The following is a 20,194-nucleotide window of genomic DNA, read 5'->3' on the forward strand; positions in this document are numbered from 1 at the left end:
TTTTGCAAACAAGTCGAAAATGGCCGAAGTTTGTGAAACTTGTTTGGCTCATGACGTCACCCAAAGCTCATCATCGACCATGTTGGTAGGTCAACAGCCGAAATTAGGGTGATGACTTTTGCTCCCTAATAATTGTCCATACTGTTGTATCCCTGAAAGTAAAATCTTCCACCTGTCGCTTGGAGGCCAGTGGAGGGTTTCTTGTCTCTGTTCCCGACAACGAGTTTTGAAACTCTACTACGCAATGACGTACAATTGGCTGCCTGCAATGTATTTCTAATGGGAGCAGCCAGTGTGACGTACAATTGGCTGCCGCTGAGTCAGGGCCGGGCGGGGGAGTGGATTTCAAAAAGATGCGCCATTACTGACCTGTGTAGATTGATCTTGATAGCTGGAATCACACGCTGAATGTGGAAGTCATCGGCCTGATGCCTGAATTTTGCGCATCAGCAATGAGGCTCAGCAAACATCGGCTAGTGCCAGATTTGTCAGGACTATTCAAATAGATTTGACACTGTTTGTCAACTTTTTTTTGTTGCTTAAATTATCATCTAAATTAGTTTTTTTATCGTTTATTTCTACTAAATTTTTGTAGTTTGAGTCTGTGATTATAGTTACATTATTTTGTTTGTGTTGTTTTTCCTTGGTTGCACCACCCACCACAAATTCTTACTTAAAGAGTGGTGGGATGTATTTATTTTTATTTTTTATGAAATATTGTCAAAATTGGCTGTGTTACTCATACACACCTACTTGAAGTGAATTAAACATATTAGAAATTTGACTAATCTGGATGAGGATAAATTGAATTTACAAAATTTTAGCTGTTGAGCGATGCCTGTTGACTTCCACATTCAGCGTGTGATTCTTGCATTAGTTCTGGTTTTGAGTGACGGTGCTGCTGCTGCTGTCGAATAACAATTAAGGGTCGACTGAAGGCGATACTGCTTTGCTGTCATACTTACGCACTCAACCTCGTTCATGGTGATTGAGTATCATCCATCTACCTGTCCAAACAAATGTTGATCTATCATATTTGGTCATGCAGCCCCTAGACTGGAATTATGTAGTGTTGAAATGTGTTGTGAAGTGTGTGTTGTCAATGCCTATTTTCATTGGCGGATGTAAGAGTTGGCATTATTGTTTTCTCTCCATTTGAACCCATGATATAATGGATCGTATTCGATGAAGGGTTGATGTATCGCTTGTCTCAAAATAATAGAACATTACCTCAAACAAAAATTTGTGGAATTAAGTTAGAAAAGCTGAAAATATCTTAAAATTGATACTGATACATCTCAGCTGTTTATGTCTCAGCTGTGTAAATGGAAGAAAGCCAATGTTGCCAATCTATCAGGGGTAAGAAATCAGTTTTGAGAAGTAAGCTTGGGGCTACCCATCAATAACGCAAGGCACTTGGGGGAGGGGGGGTGAAAATATGCCCCACCATGTGAGAAGGGGGAGTTTTCAACAAGCCCGGCCTTCCGAAAGGCAGATCGTCTGGTTCTAAAGGGCACAAATTAAATTTAAAGTTTAATTTCATGTCTGAATGCATTTCAAACTGTACTGAATTGTCACAACTGTACCTCTTTCCCTATCATGCGTTTTACTCGATTTAGGAGAGTCAAGGAACGCCTAATGGTGCTAGAGGGGGGGGGGGGGTTGTCTTAAAGTAGAAAAATCCGAGTCAACGGGTGACAAACCGGGGTGTATGTAGAATGATCCATGAATGTCTTTTAAGAGTATCTTCTTGACTTCCATTGTGTCGTTCTTACTTTGTTGCAGCGTAAAGGAAAAGGGCGAGCAGGACCCCGAAAAAATTTAATTTATGACAGCGATTCAGAGGGCGATGAGAACTTCTCTTCTAATCTCAACAGTGAGAAACAGCAGAATTTAAGCTTTAAAGATTTTCACCAAAAAGCTAACGACTCCAAAAAGCTCTTTACCTCAAGTACTCCTAAGGATCATTCAACTAATATTCACCTTGGCGGTAAAAAAAAGGTTCTCATCAAAGGATTGATACCTCATGAACATGATGATCAAATTTTATCAAAACAATCTCAAATCTCATTCAAAACTCAAATCTTATGTACACCCACCTCAAAAAGTGAGATATCACCAGACAACCCTCTAATTGCAAAATCTAAATCACCTACAACTGTGAAAGTTTCTGAACTTCAGGCATCACAATCAACTGGCTCATCCAGCATCCTGGAAAGTCCTGACCTGCCTGAGCCACTTGCAAACTCCCAACCTGAAGTTACTTCAACTCCAAATAATCCAAGACCATCACCCGAGATTCCTGTAATACATCAGGCTTCTTCATCCAAAGATTCCAATTCTATTTCCACTACATTACATGATGCTTCTACATCCAAAGATTCCAATTCTATTCCCACTACATTACATGATGCTTCTACATCCAAAGATTCCAATTCTATTTCCACTACATTACATGATGCTTCTACATCCAAAGATTCCAATTCTGCTTCCTCTACATTACATACAGATTCTGGTTTCTCGTCTCAGGGTCAACGAAGTACAGTCAATACATCGAACCCAAGCGCGGGAGGAGGTCAAGCACCTGACACCGCAGACATTTTTAGTGCGTGTCAGCAATTAAATGCAGATTGGATCAAAAACCAACTAAGAAAACGTCTCAAAGGAAAACTGGCAATGTATTCTTATCAAAAAAAGGGCATTTTACTGCCGGAAAAAAGAAACGATGTTGTGTCGGTTTTAATAGAACTTGAACTTGAAGACGATGAGCTTAAACGAATTCATTCCCACCGATTTTCGGCTATTGCCAAGGCGATTGTCACTCATTTTTCGACTGAGATTGAAACTACATATTACATCCCTCGCCATAAGGACAAATTAGGAAAGGTCCATAAAGCAAAGGGAAAACTTTACGAAAAATGGATTAATACAAGAAGACAGCTCGAAGACATAAATGTCATAATTAAAGATAATGCTAATGGCAATTCAGCAAATGGTATGTACTGCAGCTTCCGCAATATCCACTATAGATTAATTAATTTGGTATTTGCTTTCACCATGCAATCAAAGTGGAACAATAACTATGGTACTGATTCGCTTGGTGCTGGAGAGAGAAAACTTTGCGTACTCCAATTTTACCTTTCTTTTTGCCTAATATTTGGTCAAGTTTCGTCTTTCAATTGCTTCTATTTCATTTTATTCAATTGGACTTCTTTTGAATGGCTTTTTATAACAGCCTTTGGCAATTTACTTGGGAAAGAATGCCTCTTTGAAGATTTAACTGTCATTTTTTGGTTCATTAATTCTGAGAAAAATTTTACATACACTTTTCTAATTTACTTACATTTTTGTGTAGATGGATTTAGGTTGATTTTTCAGTGTCAGCTGTTGAAATTATCAGTAATTTGTCTGAAGGAAAGACTATTTAATTGGGAAATATGCATCAAAATTCTTGTAAAAAAATGTGCACCTTTCAGCTTATTTTTGCACACATTTTTCCATTCACGGTGGGTAGAATAATAGGCCTGTGAAATAAGTTCATCAATCTTCAATGCTACCTATTCCAACCAAATTGTTTATTTCACTGATTTCAGAGCCTGTAATTAATAATGCTGACTTACAAGAAGAACTGACAATTTGCAAGAACAATTCAGTTGCCCTACCTGAATTGATTGAAGTTTTCAAAAAAACCTGCCACCTTAGAATCTTGCTTTTCGGGAAAGGTCCAAAGGATATTGCAAAATATATCACCACCTACCCAGCTTTATCTAAGCCAGATGGTCATTATTTGGTAAGTTTAGTTAAAGATTCACCCCATTGTAGAGTTTTTTCCTCTTATTTTATTTGTCTTTAGTGAGAAAAGTTGACACAAGACAGAGAATGTGGAAAAGAGTATTCCGTTCTGCACTATACTTGTGATTGATATTACTCACTTAAATCATGAGCTACAAGAAAACATAGCAAAGGATCAGGTCAGTTTTTTATGCTGTAACAGTTTCCTTCTTAGGGTGATTTGGTGGCTGAAAAACTATGAGTCCGGGAAACATGCGATACATTGCATCGATTAGATTTGTGTTTTAAGTTAACGTCATTCTTATTGAATTTTGAGATCCTATATTTGTCATTGCCGCATTAAAGAATTTACCAACAAAATTTGAGAAACCAATTCAGCATATTAAAGGCAGGAATTCTTCAAAGGTAAAATATTGCATTTTATCTTGGTATCAAAATCGCAGTTGAATGCAATATTTTCCCCCTAAAAAATCCCTATTTTAGTATTTAATATGCTGAATATGTTTCTCAAAATTCAGTGTGACTGACAGGAAGCTGAAAACACGGAGCTAATCAATGCGATTTATTGCATGTTGTGTTGTCTCATAATCTTCCGGCAACCAAATCATCTTAAGGCATCAGTCTTCATATGCTTCTCACAGTACCTATATTCTTTTTCTTAGAGAAGAGGCAGTATTTTTGCATTTTGTTTACGGGCAAGCCATCCTTAAATTATTCTACCCACGCTTTGACTCTCATTCAAGGCTTTATTTCTACTGTTATTTGTGCCTATCCTTACCACTAACAGATTTCAATAATCTAAGGAAGTCCTTTATTTCTACTTAATTCCTAAATTTTGTGTTCAACACAATTTTTGCTGGAGGTCTTTTCAATCTATAAGTTTTTGGTCGGAAATCTGTTACAAGGAATAAAGATCCAAAAATAGGAATGTTACAAAACATCTCATAAAAATGTGTCTATAAGTTTATTAACTTGAATGAGGGTGAGAGTGGGTGTGTGTGCGAAGGAAGGATGGTGAGGGAGGGAGGGTGTGTGTGTGTATGTTTGTTGTGTAAACTTTATTGGAGATTTTCCAATTCGTGGGCTTGATTTAGTTAATAAAAGTGTATTTTTTTAGCTTCGCATTTACCTCTGAAAGGTCACTTGTCACATGCTTTCTTTTCAGATTGAGAAGGATTTTGACATAGTTTATCCGGGGAAACGCAACAATTTTCTTACGAATTGGCCCGAATTCGGACGCAAGATTTTTGACCATGTATTTTCCATTGTAGCGCGAGGTGACAACAAGAGTTTAAAAATAAACTGCTCTTCCTTAAACATCGACCTAAACATTGATGGTAAGATAATTATTCTTAATTTTTCATCTATGTACAAATTTTGGCTCATATCTGATAATTTGAGCAGTGCCTACTTCTTTTTCAGTGGAAAGTTTTGTGAAAAATTACATCATGTCAGGACATGTTTTAAATTAAAAATTCGCGTTTTCAAGGGGGAAATAGAATATTGCCTGAATCGAAAGAAAAGTTGTTACTGAAACCGAAAGCTTATTCAATTGTTAAAATATTTTATATGAATTAGAATACCTGAATTCGTCAAAACCAGATCATTGCAAGTTAAAAATTTGCAATTTCGTGCAAAATTTCCTGATTTTTTAGTGTTTGTTCGCAGAGTAAATTTGGTTTTTGGACCTAGCTTTCGGGAAAATCGCCTTTATACATATTTTCTCTCCCCAGTGTACTTTTTCTGGGCGTCTTTAGCAGTTCGGCAGTCGGCTTAGCCTTCAAAATACAGCATTTCGACTGAATCGAGACAAAGCATTTTCCAGTGCCAGGCGTCTCACAGCACTTCAAGGAGAATGATTACCATATTTTTTCCTAGTTCCACCTTATCTGACATGTTTTAGATGATAACTCAGTCAGTGCGACTTTTAAGCGCTGTCAACTATAGTAAGCGTACAGTCAAAATTCCAGTCCATTACAGTTAAAATGCCCAAAATTCCATTTTGATCTCTAGAATGGAACTGTCTCAAATTGAATTTTTAAAACATTTTGCTGAGATGAAATATTTTGATATCTTTTTAAATTCTTTTCTCGAAAATGCATAATTATCCTAGTTATTGCCTACAACATGCAGATTAAACTGACACCTAGTACAGCGTGCTGAAAATCCTCCTTTCTATCTTCAGTTGAAACTTCTCTGTTTTCACTCATAAAATTAACTAATTATTGGTCCTCAAAATGGCATAAAAAATTAAAGTCAACTTCAATCAGAAAAGGAACTAATTCAATTGGAAAAATACTGAGGAATAAACAAAAGAAAAACTTTCCCACTTTGATATGCCTATACTTCCATCCTCAACTAGAAACCAGTTTTGAAGAAATAAAATTGAAATAATCAAACAGGTTATGACTGATATTATTGTGAGAACTAAAACTCTACCATCTTATTTTCCAGCCTTTTCCACAGATTAAGTTCTGTTATTCTATACGATGTCACTTCTCTTCTCCAAATTTTGGTTACCTTTGGAAACTTACTCCGTTCCAGGAGTTTCTGCTAGAACTTGAAGTAAATTCAGGATATTGCGCCACATTATGAATGACCTTTTTCCCCTTTTTCTTCTTTATTTCAGACGATGAGAAGAAAATTTTGAATGCGCTGTTCCTCCTGCCGCTCTTGTTACCTTCTCTAACAGTTCAGAAAAAATGGAAACCGTCACGCATTGAAGTTTCTGAAGCTTTCTACCTTTCTGTTGAAACAATTGAAGAGGCCCAGGAAAAATTAGCTGAAAGAACTAAACGGCTTCAAAAACATGGCTTGCCGGAGCTGCCAACACCGGTTGCGGTTGGGCATAAATACTATGTCGTTGTAGCTGATCATTTTTGGGAGTGCGATTCGGCGCTTAAAGCAATTGACAGTTGCTGCAAACTTCTCATGCTTCTCAAAGTTCTGCCTCAGGATTGTGGTTATCCTTTTTTATTCCTGAAATTCTTCCTTTACAAAATTGATGTAGAATCGCATGTGGGTTACCCGGCTCTATCTACATTGAAAAATGATCTTAGAATGTAATTTCACCTCCTAGAAACTTGTCCTCCTCTAGCAAAGTATTGCTAAATTACCCATACTTTTTCAATATGATTCCTTGCTGTGAATGTAATCGCTCATTCAACACGCTGACAGACTTACTGAAGCATTTCAAAGAGATAGGCCTAAAATCATCCATTGACCCGGTGACGTGCAAGTATAAGTTCTGTTGCCGCTCTTTTACCAACATACGACATTTCAAAAAACATTTTGAAGATGTTCATAATGAAGACCTCCTCCTAAATGACAAAAGAAGCTCAAGTGAGGCATGTTTACCTCTGTCTATAAATGGAATTTTGAATGTCAATGTAGACATTCTTGATGAAACTTCTGTTCAAGTAGAAAATCCTGCTTTAGTAAATAATGTTGCTCAGATGAACGATCTGTCCGTGTCTTCATCCTTGGTAGAAGAATCTTCGATTCTCTGTAATGACTCTCAAGTTAGTGAAAATAATTTGTGTAATTATGAAAAAGACTGGGAAGAACAAGTACTGACGTTCTTTCGTACTTTGTACAGTTCTCCAGCAATCCCACTTTCTCACTCTCAATTAACAGTTGAAATGATCTCTCAGTTGGTTTCAAATATTAATAGTGTCTATAAGCAAAAAATAATGAGTTTAAGTCCTGAAATTGAAGCCGGAAATTTTACAGGCTTTGTTTATGGTATGAAGGAGACTTTTGATTTTGTCGAGAAAACTTTAAGTGACTATAAGACAATTCATCGCACTGAAAATGTATTTAAGAAAGGGGGGCTTTACATACCTCCACGATTAATAAATCTGGGATTCGTCAAGAAACGAAAAAAATTCCAAAAAAAGTTTTGTGTTATGCAAGTGAAAGCAACCAGTTGTCATATCCCCCTAAGCCTTGTTTTACAGAAATTATTTGAGCAAAAAAATATCCTTCCCGGTATACTTGAGTACATGGAGTCTGTAAAGTCAGAAAATCGTTGCATGGTGAATGTCATCCAGGGTGAACGTTGGAAAAAGAATGGATGCCATTTAAGTGGTAGGGTAATGTTGCCTCTTTTTCTCTTCAACGATTGCATAGAAGTGGGAAATGCGTTAGGGGGGCATTCTGGAGTTCAGAAAGTGAATGCTACATATTGCACTATTCCAACCTTTTTACCAGAAGTCAAATCTTCTTTGAGTCACATCTTCGTAACGCTTTTAACTAAGTCTTCTAATTTGAAAAAATTTGGCAATAGTAAAATTTTCAAACCTGTCAAAGAAGACCTTGACAAGCTCTACACTGAAGGAATTATCACCAAATTACCGAATGGTAAAGTTATCAATGTTTATTTTCAGCTTATTACCTTGATTGGTGACAATTTAGGTCTTAATTGTATTGGAGGCTTCTCTCAAAATTTTTCCACAAGTAAACATTTCTGTCGTATTTGCAAAGCAAGTAAACATGAAGTTAAGGAGCTTGTAACAGAATCTGAACGTCTCCTTCGCACTGTTCAAAATTATCGGTGTGATCTGATGAAAAATGATTCTACCAACACTGGTATTAAAGAAAGATGTACTCTTAATGATCTTCCTAACTTCCACATCATTCTTTCCTGTGCAGTCGATCCAATGCACGATATCTATGAGGGTGTTGCTCAGTACGATTTATGCTTCTTGATTAAACATTACATCTACACTAAAAAATTTTTTTCCCTCACTGACTTTAATGATAAAGTTCAATGTTTTAATTATGGGTCTGCAGACATTGGCAATAGGCCCCCATCTCTTCCTGAACAGTTTCATAAAAAGAAGACTTTGAAGATGTCAGCAGCTGAGACTGCATGCCTCGTAAAGTATTTTGGTCTTATCATTGGAGATCTGATTCCTAGAAATGATGAGGTCTGGCAAATTTACGTAGCTCTTCGAAAAATTATTGAGATCGCCATGAGCCCCTCGGTAGATAAGGAAGCATGTAGTCTGTTGTCTACTTATATTAGTGAGCATCATACCTTGTATATTAATTTGACAGGACAGCCTTTAACAGCTAAATTTCACAATGTTGTCCATTATCCGCGGCTTATGTTTTTTTTTGGGCCATTGGCTCTACTTTCAACTGCTAGATTTGACAGCAAACACCGTGTGGCCAAAAGTGTATCCACCTCTGTCGCTTGTAGAAAAAATATATGTTGGACCATAGGTAGAAAAATTCAGTTGCAACTAAGTAGGTTCTTGACAGAAAATTCCTCCCGAACAGCTCTGCGTGTGGGTCCTAATGAAAAATCTACAAGAAATGAGCGGTTTTTAGAAGAAATCGAAGGCCTTACTTTAACAACACACTATCCTCACATCCTCACAGATGAGCGCACTATCAGGACGACATGGGTGGAAGTAAAAGGCACTCGGTACTGTGTAAATGAAACGCTTTATGTTGCAGTGCATGAAGAAACAAGTTTTCCCATTTTTGGGCTGATTAGAAAAATTTTTGTTAGTCACTCAGGGAAAGTGTATTTTTTGTTGAGAAATTTCCGAACAATTACTTTCGAAGGGCATTACTATGCTTTTGAATTAGAGATTGTTAATTCTTATTCTGTGGTTGGTCAAGAACAGCTCCATGACTTTCACCCTCATCAATCGATTCCCAAGATAGGTGTAGATTTGTTTTACGTTTCTATCCTTCAGGATTCTTAATTTGTCTTTCTTGCGACTTTTCAAAAGAGAACTAACAAACTGTCTGTCATGATGAACTTTCTGTAAAATTTTCCTCATACCCAAGAACATCTGCAAAAAATTTCAATGGGTTACTTGGGTCAGTTTTCTAATGAAAAACTTAAATCTAATATAAGATTCTGGAATGGTGTGCAATGAAGGTATGCACATTTTGACTTAAACTATATCAACATATCCTCAAAGCCCTCTTACTTAACCAGTGAGATTTAATCGATTCTGTCAGCCATTTTAACTTAACTTTTTTATAACGCGTTCGAAATTTGTACTTAAAGGTTTTCAACTTTTATCAAATATGAGAAGAAAAATTGAATTAAAAGAAGAAGAAGAAAGACACCAGCAATGTTGAGCACTACTACGACTAGAGGTTGACATTTTTCTGTTGCCTGCTTTTGTGTCCTGTTTTAATTATTTTAAATTAGAAATCTACTTTGACAGTAGCTAGTTTATGTAAAGGGAGCCAGAAATATGTGTGACTGATATAAGGAACTCCCCCGAAATTCAAGATCATACTTTGTGAACAATACGATTATGAAAACCATCACCTTCTTGATTTTTCCCTTTGTTTTCTGTTCCTTTCCTTGCATATTTCCCCCTACTATTTTTAAGGATTTGGTATTCCATTGTTATACACATTATTGAATTGAGTCTATGTACTCATTGTTTTTTTTCTACCTCTTAATTTTTCTAAGTATGTGATACTTTATGGTTGATGTTGCTATGTACTCATTGTTTTTTTTTCTACCTTTTGATTTTTCTAAGTATGTGATACTTAATGGTTGATGTTGACACCTTATTTTCTGAATTATAGGTGATATGACTTTAGGTGCATTCAGAAGTTACTTTAAATTTTATTCTTTTGACTCATTTTATTAGACTTGTACGGTGCATGCCAAATAGAGCCATTTAGAATCCATTCGCCATCCTAGAATATTGTACATTTCATTCTTTGAGCTTCATTTATTTTCTGAAACTTACCTCTAGTATTACTCTACTCTAATTTAAAATTCAATATTCTTACTTTGTTTTCCCACCTATTAATTTTTAGGTAGTTCAAATATTGAAGTCTAGAGTGTTCTTCTCATTACTGTTCAGAAAATTTGATACTATTGATTTAACTTTCAGGCTGTTGCCTAGTGGGAGTTCAACAATTGCTATTTTTCCCTCATACTTGCTCTCTTTGATTTTCTCTAATTCTCTGTTTATATTTATTTTCTTTATTTTATACCTGTTTCATTTTCATTTTTGTTTTATTACTTTTGGCTCATTATGGCTCACTCGTATGGTTCATGCAAAGAAGAGTAGTTTTTTCTCTAGTATGCATATTCCATTATTTGAGCCATTCATTTATTCTCTGAAACTTACCTCTAATATTACTCTACCATTATCTAGTGTTCAGCATTATTACTCTGCTTACCCACGTATTAATTTTCAGTTAGTTAATTATTGAGCTTTGTTGCTCAACTCATCTACAAGAACGTTTTTCCTTAGGAGTATTCTTGTTCTGAAAATGTGTTTGTTGATTAAACTTGTGGGCTGTTGCCTAGTGAGAGTTTAACAATTGCTATTTTTCCTCGTGCTTTTCCTCATTGATTCTCACGATTTCTTATATTTTCGTTTTTATTTTATTTTATTCAAGTATATTGTTCCATACATTCTACTTTATGTTTTCTTTGTTTTTTCTTATAAAAACTATATATTTCATTTAAATGGTTTTTGTTTTATATATTTTACTTCCATTACTCCTTTAACTCTCTAATCACCAATATTTTGTACATTGCGAATGACGTATGTAAACTTGATATTTATGATAAAAGCAGTCTCATCTGTTGCAGGAGACATACAATGTATTTACATCTCTTGTAGATGCTATATTCTAGTGGGTCATAGGTATCTATTATTTGATATGTATCAATAAATTGTTTCTTATTAAAGGTGTTGGGAGATGTTATATGTTTGGATCGAACGCGATACAACGCATGGTATCAAATTAGATCCAAACATTCCCTCCGAATGCTTACAATAAATTGATGTCCTATTGATATTCGATTTCACAGTATATAGCGTCTATAAGTGATGTAGGCACACAGTATGTCTACTCCTGTAACAAATGAGATTGCTTTAAAACCATATCATTAAATATGAAGTTTACAGTTAACGTGCTAATTCATTAATATTAGGATAGCTGATCTAGGAAACACTTAAATGCAATCTTAGCAGACTTGGAGTCAGATTAATCAATTTTTTAATGTTATCTGAGCAAGTTAAAATGCTAACCTAACAGACAGAGAGATGCACCCTTAACAATCAATTTGCTGCACAAGCATATAGGGAATGTTAACGTGACAGCATGGTTTCCTGTTTCAACAGATTCAATGACATGAACTTGACAGCGTTGGTTGCTGTTTCAACAAATACAAAGACGTTATCTTGATAGTATGGTTTGCTGTTTCGGCAGGTATGAGTCACTGAGATTGGCAGCGTGAGTAGTTGCTTGAACAGACGTAAGGATGTAAATTTAACGTCGGGGTTTGCTCCTTCAGTAGACAAGAAGATGTAAACTTAACACCCTGCCCGGCTGTTAATTTAGGTCTTAGGGTTGTCGCGCGGATTTTCAACATCCTAAATCTGTAAAGTCAACATCCTTGTTGTTGACCTTGCATTTTTTTTTTTTCGGTGTTTACTGAGAAGTTTGGAAATGGCGTTTAGCGCCTTTTCGCATAAATACGTCCATTTGATTTAATGCGCTAACCCGGATTCCGAATTAAATCAAAAGGCGCTATCTCCACTTGAATCACTTGATTGACGCGCGCGCGGCGAAGCTTGGTGGAAACTTGGTGAAATTTGGTAATAGGGGGTATTTTTGGACGGGAAACTCGAATTTCGGGTCAAATTTTAAAAATTCAGAAATCCAAGATGGCGGACATGGCCTAAAATGCTATCTCGGCCCCTATCCAGCCGATTTTGGTGAAACTTGGTATCAGGGGGTATTTTCGGACGGGAAACTCGAATTTTGGGTCAAATTTTGAAAATTCAGAAATCCAAGATGGCGGACATGGCCTAAAATGCTATCTCGGCCCCTATCCAGCCGATTTTGGTGAAACTTGGTATTAGGGGGTATTTTCGGACGGGAAACTCGAATTTTGGGTCAAATTTTGAAAATTCAGAAATCCAAGATGGCGGACATGGCCTAAAATGCTATCTCGGCCCCTATCCAGCCGATTTTGGTGAAACTTGGTATTAGGGGGTATTTTCGGACGGGAAACTCGAATTTTGGGTCAAATTTTGAAAATTCAGAAATCCAAGATGGCGGACATGGCCTAAAATGCTATCTCGGCCCCTATCCAGCCGATCTTGGTGAAACTTGGTATCAGGGGGTATTTTCGGACGGGAAACTCGAATTTTGGGTCAAATTTTGAAAATTCAGAAATCCAAGATGGCGGACATGGCCTAAAATGCTATCTCGGCCCCTATCCAGCCGATCTTGGTGAAACTTGGTATCGGGGGGTATTTTCGGACGGGAAACTCGAATTTCGGGTCAAATTTTGAAAATTCAGAAATCCAAAATGGCGGACATGGCCTAAGATGCTATCTCGGCTCCTATCCAGCTGATCTTGCTGATGCTTGGTATCAGGGGGTATTTTCGGACGGGAAACTCGAATTTCGGGTCAAATTTTGAAAATTCAGAAATCCAAGATGGCGGATGTGGCTTAAAATGATATCTATTTCTTAAACAAACGCACTACACGTCTAGAATGGCTGCCAATGAACCTGCGTAAAGCGCACGGGCCGGGTTGTGAAGGCCGGAGGTGGTGGGAGCCCAAATATACCTACCTAACCTCAATCTGCTTTCCCGCTGCATCTTGCCAATGTGGATGAGATGTGGAAATTTCCACGTTTGTAAACTTTAAATATATGGCACTCTACACGGAGAAAAAAACTCATGCGTGGGACCCGAAGTTTGGGTCATATGGAATTCTGAAGTTTTCGGATTGAGCATCTGAACACTTTAGGTCTAGCTGTCGAGGTTCGGATCACACATCTGAAACTTCAGTTCTTACGTCTGAAGTCTTCAGGTGTGGGAACCGAAGTTTTTCGGATGTGAGAACCGAAATTTTCGGATGTGAAAACCGAAGTACTTTAGATGTAAGAACTGAAGTTGCAGATGTGTGATCAAAACCTCAGCAGCTGGACCGAAAGTGTTCAGATGCTCAATCCGAAAACTTCACAGATCCATATGACCTAAACTTCGGGTCCCACGCACGAAGTTTTTTTCTCCGTGTACGTTCACAATACACCGCCTCGTCGAGGTGCGTGGTTTACCTAGCAGCATCGGATCGTGAATTCCCTTCATGTGCTGATTACCTATGTTAAAATTTTCGTATCTAAATAAAACAGTTTCTGTTGTCATTTTGAGCCCCTAATACCGAACTTCACACAAACGATTCAGGCATTGAGCTATTGTTGAAGGCCACATCCGCCATATCGGAGTTTAAAATTTTAACAATGAGGTTATTCAGTAATTTTTAATTTTTGCATTTTTTTGGAGGATTGAGTACGCACAGTTCGCTGGAATTTTCTCCGATTTTTTGAAACATTATTAACCCACGGAAAACAAGTTCGAAGTTGCGTATTCTGAGCTCCCATTTAAACTCGCGTCTCCGAGGAAGTCAAGATGGGGCCTGACGAACCCCTAGGTGACGGTCACGCTTTTGACCACGTAATCCTTCCAGCGCGCTCTTAATACTCATGAATTTCTAAATACTGTTCCGATTCCAATTAAGTACCTAACAGTGATTTTAATGAAAATTAGGTGATTCCGATGGGTTCGTTAATTTGTTCGCTCGTTAAAAGCCCCTTGTCCATGTCAGTGCACACTGACATCGATCGAGCCAGAGGGAACGCACGGTCGATATGTGACCGTCACTCAGGGGACGACATCTGGGATTTTTTGGCGATGCGCGTTTAAATAGGAGATAACATTTTAGGCCACATCCGCCATCTTGAATTTATGAAATTTTAAAATTTGACCCGAAATTCGAATTTCCCGTCCGAAAATACCCCCTGATACCAAGAATCAGCAAGATCAGCTGGATAGGAGCCGAGATAGCATTTTAGGCCATGTCCGCCATTTTGGATTTCTGAATTTTCAAAATTTGACCCGAAATTCGAATTTCCCGTCCGCAAATACCCCCTGTTGCCAAGTTTCACCAAGATCGGCGGGATAGGGGCCGAGATAGCATTTTAGGCCATGTCCGGCATTTTGGATTTCTGAATTTTCAAAATTTGACCCGAAATTCGAATTTCCCGTCCGCAAATACCCCCTGTTGCCAAGTTTCACCAAGATCGGCGGGATAGGGGCCGAGATAGCATTTTAGGCCATGTCCGGCATCTTGGATTTCTGAATTTTCAAAATTTGACCCAAATTTCGAGTTTCCCATGCGAAAATACCCCCTGATACCATGTTTCACCAAGATCGGCTGGACAGGGGCCGAGATAGCATTTTAGGCCATGTCCGGCATCTTGGATTTCTGAATTTTCAAAATTTGACCCAAATTTCGAGTTTCCCATGCGAAAATACCCCCTGATACCAAGTTTCACCAAGATCGGCTGGACAGGGGCCGAGATAGCATTTTAGGCCATGTCCGGCATCTTGGATTTCTGAATTTTCAAAATTTGACCCAAATTTCGAGTTTCCCATGCGAAAATACCCCCTGATACCAAGTTTCACCAAGATCGGCTGGACAGGGGCCGAGATAGCATTTTAGGCCATGTCCGCCATCTTGGATTTCTGAATTTTCAAAATTTGACCCGAAATTCGAGTTTCCCGTCCAAAAATACCCCCCGGTACTGAATTTCACCAAGTTTCCACCAAGCTTCGCCGTGCGCGCGTCAATCAAGTGGAGATAGCGCCTTTTGATTTAATTCGGAATCCGGGTTAGCGCATTAAATCAAAGGGAATTACATATAGTTCCTTTTGATTTTATTCGTAATCGCTGATTCCCTGTTTTGCGATTTTTCAGGGGCTGATTCCAGGGGATGAAATTAGTATTTTGGGGGCATATTTACGTGTGAGAGCAGCCTATTACATGGAGAATCCAGATCCGTTAAAAACTGAAATTTGGAAATTTGGCGCTTAGTTCCCTTTCGTATAAATACGTCCACCTAACCTGGATACCCCCCGCAAATATACACAACAACTACTCACATGCTGATCTGAATAAGCTACTTAGGATGGATGGCGGCTGCCAAGTCCAAAAGCGTAGGTGGGCGGAAGCCCCATGGCAAACTCACATGTCCGCGGCTCAAATATGATGCTTAGCTATAGACATACTAAAAGGCGTGGCGACGACGGAAAGACAAAACTCAAAACTCATAACAAATGTGCAAAGGCGTAAGGCAAACTACACGGCGACGGCATAATGCGAACCGGGGAGAATGAGACACAACCACCTGCTAATACTGTGCATGAAAAGAAAGGAACTGCTCACTCGTCTAAGTGCAGTATCGAGTGATGACTAAAAACTAATAAAACTGAGAAAGAGAGAGAGAGGAAAGCATACCATAGATATTACCAGGGTGGCGATGCAAACAAAAGTGAGAGAAAAAACTAAAAAGCTTGAAGGGCAAAATCCAAAAAGAGAAAGGCTGGGCTAGGTCAAGACCAATAAATTGGGCTAGGTAATGCTACTGCGAAGATCTCGATTCTCGACGGAAGCTGAGGAACTTCTCGAAGCGCTCAAGGTACACTCTACTACAGGTATGGACAAATGGAATTTTAGAAAGTCGTCAAAACGCGTAGATTTGACATCATCGAGAGTACGACTGCGAATGGCATGTGCCATAGGGCATGTGCCATGTGCGGCAAATGGACGGTACGACTTCATACGTCACTCGATCGCCGATTTTCTCAGCGCTGCCACTTCGGCACCCCGTTTGTCCATACCTGTAGTAGAGTGTACCTTGCGAAGCGCTTGCAAAACAGAACCATACAGAACTTGAGAGAGGAAGAGAGGGCTGGTGATGAGCTGGGAAGCAAGGAGTTTAAGTATAAAATCGCATACACGGTAATTTATATACTGGGTGCCCGATGGGTAAATTGCATACTAGCATCAAATTGTTGGTTGGTGGGTACCGAACATCAAACTGTACTCTTGTTATGATTTGTTAGCAATCTACCAACAAAACAATTTAAACTAACCTCATCCTCATTTCGGAAAAGGCAAAAGGGCAATATAGATAGCAGAATTTGACATGTATTATTTGAAATGTCGATATTCTTGAGAATATCTGAAACACATCTCACCCTCGGACCCTCAAGGAAGAAGAGATGGTGATCATTAATTAGGGATTAGTAGCCAATAAGGTGACTAGGATGGCCCGAGAGTCGTTGATTATTTTGACGTTTGGTACCAAGCGACATTTTTTAATGTTCACAAAAGATAATTAGAACAAACCCAACGATATGACGAGGCCGCTGAAGTTATCTTTCTATCACGTATTTTGTTGCTTTTCTCCATGCCCTTGACCAGTTGAAGTCAGCAGAAAGCGACTTTTCAGGGTAGGTACTAAAGTGTACAAATAAGGCCCAATGATGAAAAGGAAAAATTTTAGGAGGCAGAGGCCGAAGTTTTGCTGAGCTGTGGGTCTCACCAACAACTCAGGTCTCTGGTAATTTGGACAGCGATAGCAGAAAATGTAAAACCTCAAATATGAGACTATTTTTCTCTAGGTACTTCCATTGTCAGCTGCGACATAAGTTACAAGAGTTATTAACGACATAAGATGTTGCGACAATTTCACTTACCTCTGCTCAAAGAATCAAAGATAGAGTGATGATGTTAGTTACCAAGGATTTGGAGCAATTGCCACTAATTAGTGGCTTGTTTTAGAGGCTGCCAATAAGGTTTCTTGAAACCAAGCAAACCTGCGGTTTGACTTGCTTTTATCATTTATCCAAATGCTAGGTTATCAAGAAACTTTCAAGGGCTAAGCTTCCTTGTCGGAGACTCCTTATACTCCTGTTATCTCTTGATTTCTCAACTGGAGTTAGTGGGGTCTTCAATTTAAAGTGTGAACAAACTAGCGTCAAGCCAAATCAAGCTGCCAGGACTACGGACGTATTGAGAGGAATGAGACGTAACAAAAGATGATTCATGCAGGATGAACAAATTGGCCTGACTATATTATGATAAGTAAACTGTTGGAGATCAAACATCAGACCTTTTGGAAGATTTTAAATGAAAATAAGAGTAAGCTGTTCAAGTGACTCGGAAAAAACAGATACGAATGAAGTCAAGGACGGGGACGCAAGACACTTCGGTACAGGAGCTCCACATGGATGAACTTCGACGGATATCTGGAGACACAAATACTAAAAGAGCTGACCCACTGGCAAGACACTACTGAAATTGTAGGACTATATCTTTAACTTATTTGAAATTATTAAAAATTGGCCTCCGTCACTGAAGGAATTATCACCAAATTACCGAATGGTAAAGTTATCAATGTTTATTTTCAGCTTATTACCTTGATTGGTGACAATTTAGGTCTTAATTGTATTGGAGGCTTCTCTCAAAATTTTTCCACAAGTAAACATTTCTGTCGTATTTGCAAAGCAAGTAAACATGAAGTTAAGGAGCTTGTAACAGAATCTGAACGTCTCCTTCGCACTGTTCAAAATTATCGGTGTGATCTGATGAAAAATGATTCTACCAACACTGGTATTAAAGAAAGATGTACTCTTAATGATCTTCCTAACTTCCACATCATTCTTTCCTGTGCAGTCGATCCAATGCACGATATCTATGAGGGTGTTGCTCAGTACGATTTATGCTTCTTGATTAAACATTACATCTACACTAAAAAATTTTTTTCCCTCACTGACTTTAATGATAAAGTTCAATGTTTTAATTATGGGTCTGCAGACATTGGCAATAGGCCCCCATCTCTTCCTGAACAGTTTCATAAAAAGAAGACTTTGAAGATGTCAGCAGCTGAGACTGCATGCCTCGTAAAGTATTTTGGTCTTATCATTGGAGATCTGATTCCTAGAAATGATGAGGTCTGGCAAATTTACGTAGCTCTTCGAAAAATTATTGAGATCGCCATGAGCCCCTCGGTAGATAAGGAAGCATGTAGTCTGTTGTCTACTTATATTAGTGAGCATCATACCTTGTATATTAATTTGACAGGACAGCCTTTAACAGCTAAATTTCACAATGTTGTCCATTATCCGCGGCTTATGTTTTTTTTTGGGCCATTGGCTCTACTTTCAACTGCTAGATTTGACAGCAAACACCGTGTGGCCAAAAGTGTATCCACCTCTGTCGCTTGTAGAAAAAATATATGTTGGACCATAGGTAGAAAAATTCAGTTGCAACTAAGTAGGTTCTTGACAGAAAATTCCTCCCGAACAGCTCTGCGTGTGGGTCCTAATGAAAAATCTACAAGAAATGAGCGGTTTTTAGAAGAAATCGAAGGCCTTACTTTAACAACACACTATCCTCACATCCTCACAGATGAGCGCACTATCAGGACGACATGGGTGGAAGTAAAAGGCACTCGGTACTGTGTAAATGAAACGCTTTATGTTGCAGTGCATGAAGAAACAAGTTTTCCCATTTTTGGGCTGATTAGAAAAATTTTTGTTAGTCACTCAGGGAAAGTGTATTTTTTGTTGAGAAATTTCCGAACAATTACTTTCGAAGGGCATTACTATGCTTTTGAATTAGAGATTGTTAATTCTTATTCTGTGGTTGGTCAAGAACAGCTCCATGACTTTCACCCTCATCAATCGATTCCCAAGATAGGTGTAGATTTGTTTTACGTTTCTATCCTTCAGGATTCTTAATTTGTCTTTCTTGCGACTTTTCAAAAGAGAACTAACAAACTGTCTGTCATGATGAACTTTCTGTAAAATTTTCCTCATACCCAAGAACATCTGCAAAAAATTTCAATGGGTTACTTGGGTCAGTTTTCTAATGAAAAACTTAAATCTAATATAAGATTCTGGAATGGTGTGCAATGAAGGTATGCACATTTTGACTTAAACTATATCAACATATCCTCAAAGCCCTCTTACTTAACCAGTGAGATTTAATCGATTCTGTCAGCCATTTTAACTTAACTTTTTTATAACGCGTTCGAAATTTGTACTTAAAGGTTTTCAACTTTTATCAAATATGAGAAGAAAAATTGAATTAAAAGAAGAAGAAGAAAGACACCAGCAATGTTGAGCACTACTACGACTAGAGGTTGACATTTTTCTGTTGCCTGCTTTTGTGTCCTGTTTTAATTATTTTAAATTAGAAATCTACTTTGACAGTAGCTAGTTTATGTAAAGGGAGCCAGAAATATGTGTGACTGATATAAGGAACTCCCCCGAAATTCAAGATCATACTTTGTGAACAATACGATTATGAAAACCATCACCTTCTTGATTTTTCCCTTTGTTTTCTGTTCCTTTCCTTGCATATTTCCCCCTACTATTTTTAAGGATTTGGTATTCCATTGTTATACACATTATTGAATTGAGTCTATGTACTCATTGTTTTTTTTCTACCTCTTAATTTTTCTAAGTATGTGATACTTTATGGTTGATGTTGCTATGTACTCATTGTTTTTTTTTCTACCTTTTGATTTTT

The 20,194-nt window shown here is 37.9% G+C and overlaps 1 protein-coding gene across 1 annotated transcript; it reads left to right on the forward strand.

Annotated features, from left to right (window-relative positions):
* The first annotated feature begins 1,512 nt into the window (after positions 1-1,512).
* On the forward strand, positions 1,513-7,023 carry LOC109035885 (uncharacterized). Its single transcript, XM_072305639.1, has 3 exons — positions 1,513-3,790; positions 4,958-5,129; positions 6,422-7,023. The coding sequence occupies exons 1-3, from the start codon at positions 3,551-3,553 to the stop codon at positions 6,856-6,858; spliced, it is 849 nt and encodes a 282-aa protein (XP_072161740.1). The 5' UTR covers positions 1,513-3,550; the 3' UTR covers positions 6,859-7,023.
* Positions 7,024-20,194: the final 13,171 nt, after the last annotated feature.

This window comes from Bemisia tabaci, unplaced genomic scaffold (genome assembly GCF_918797505.1).
Source record: "Bemisia tabaci unplaced genomic scaffold, PGI_BMITA_v3".
NCBI classification, from domain to species: Eukaryota; Metazoa; Arthropoda; class Insecta; order Hemiptera; family Aleyrodidae; genus Bemisia; species Bemisia tabaci.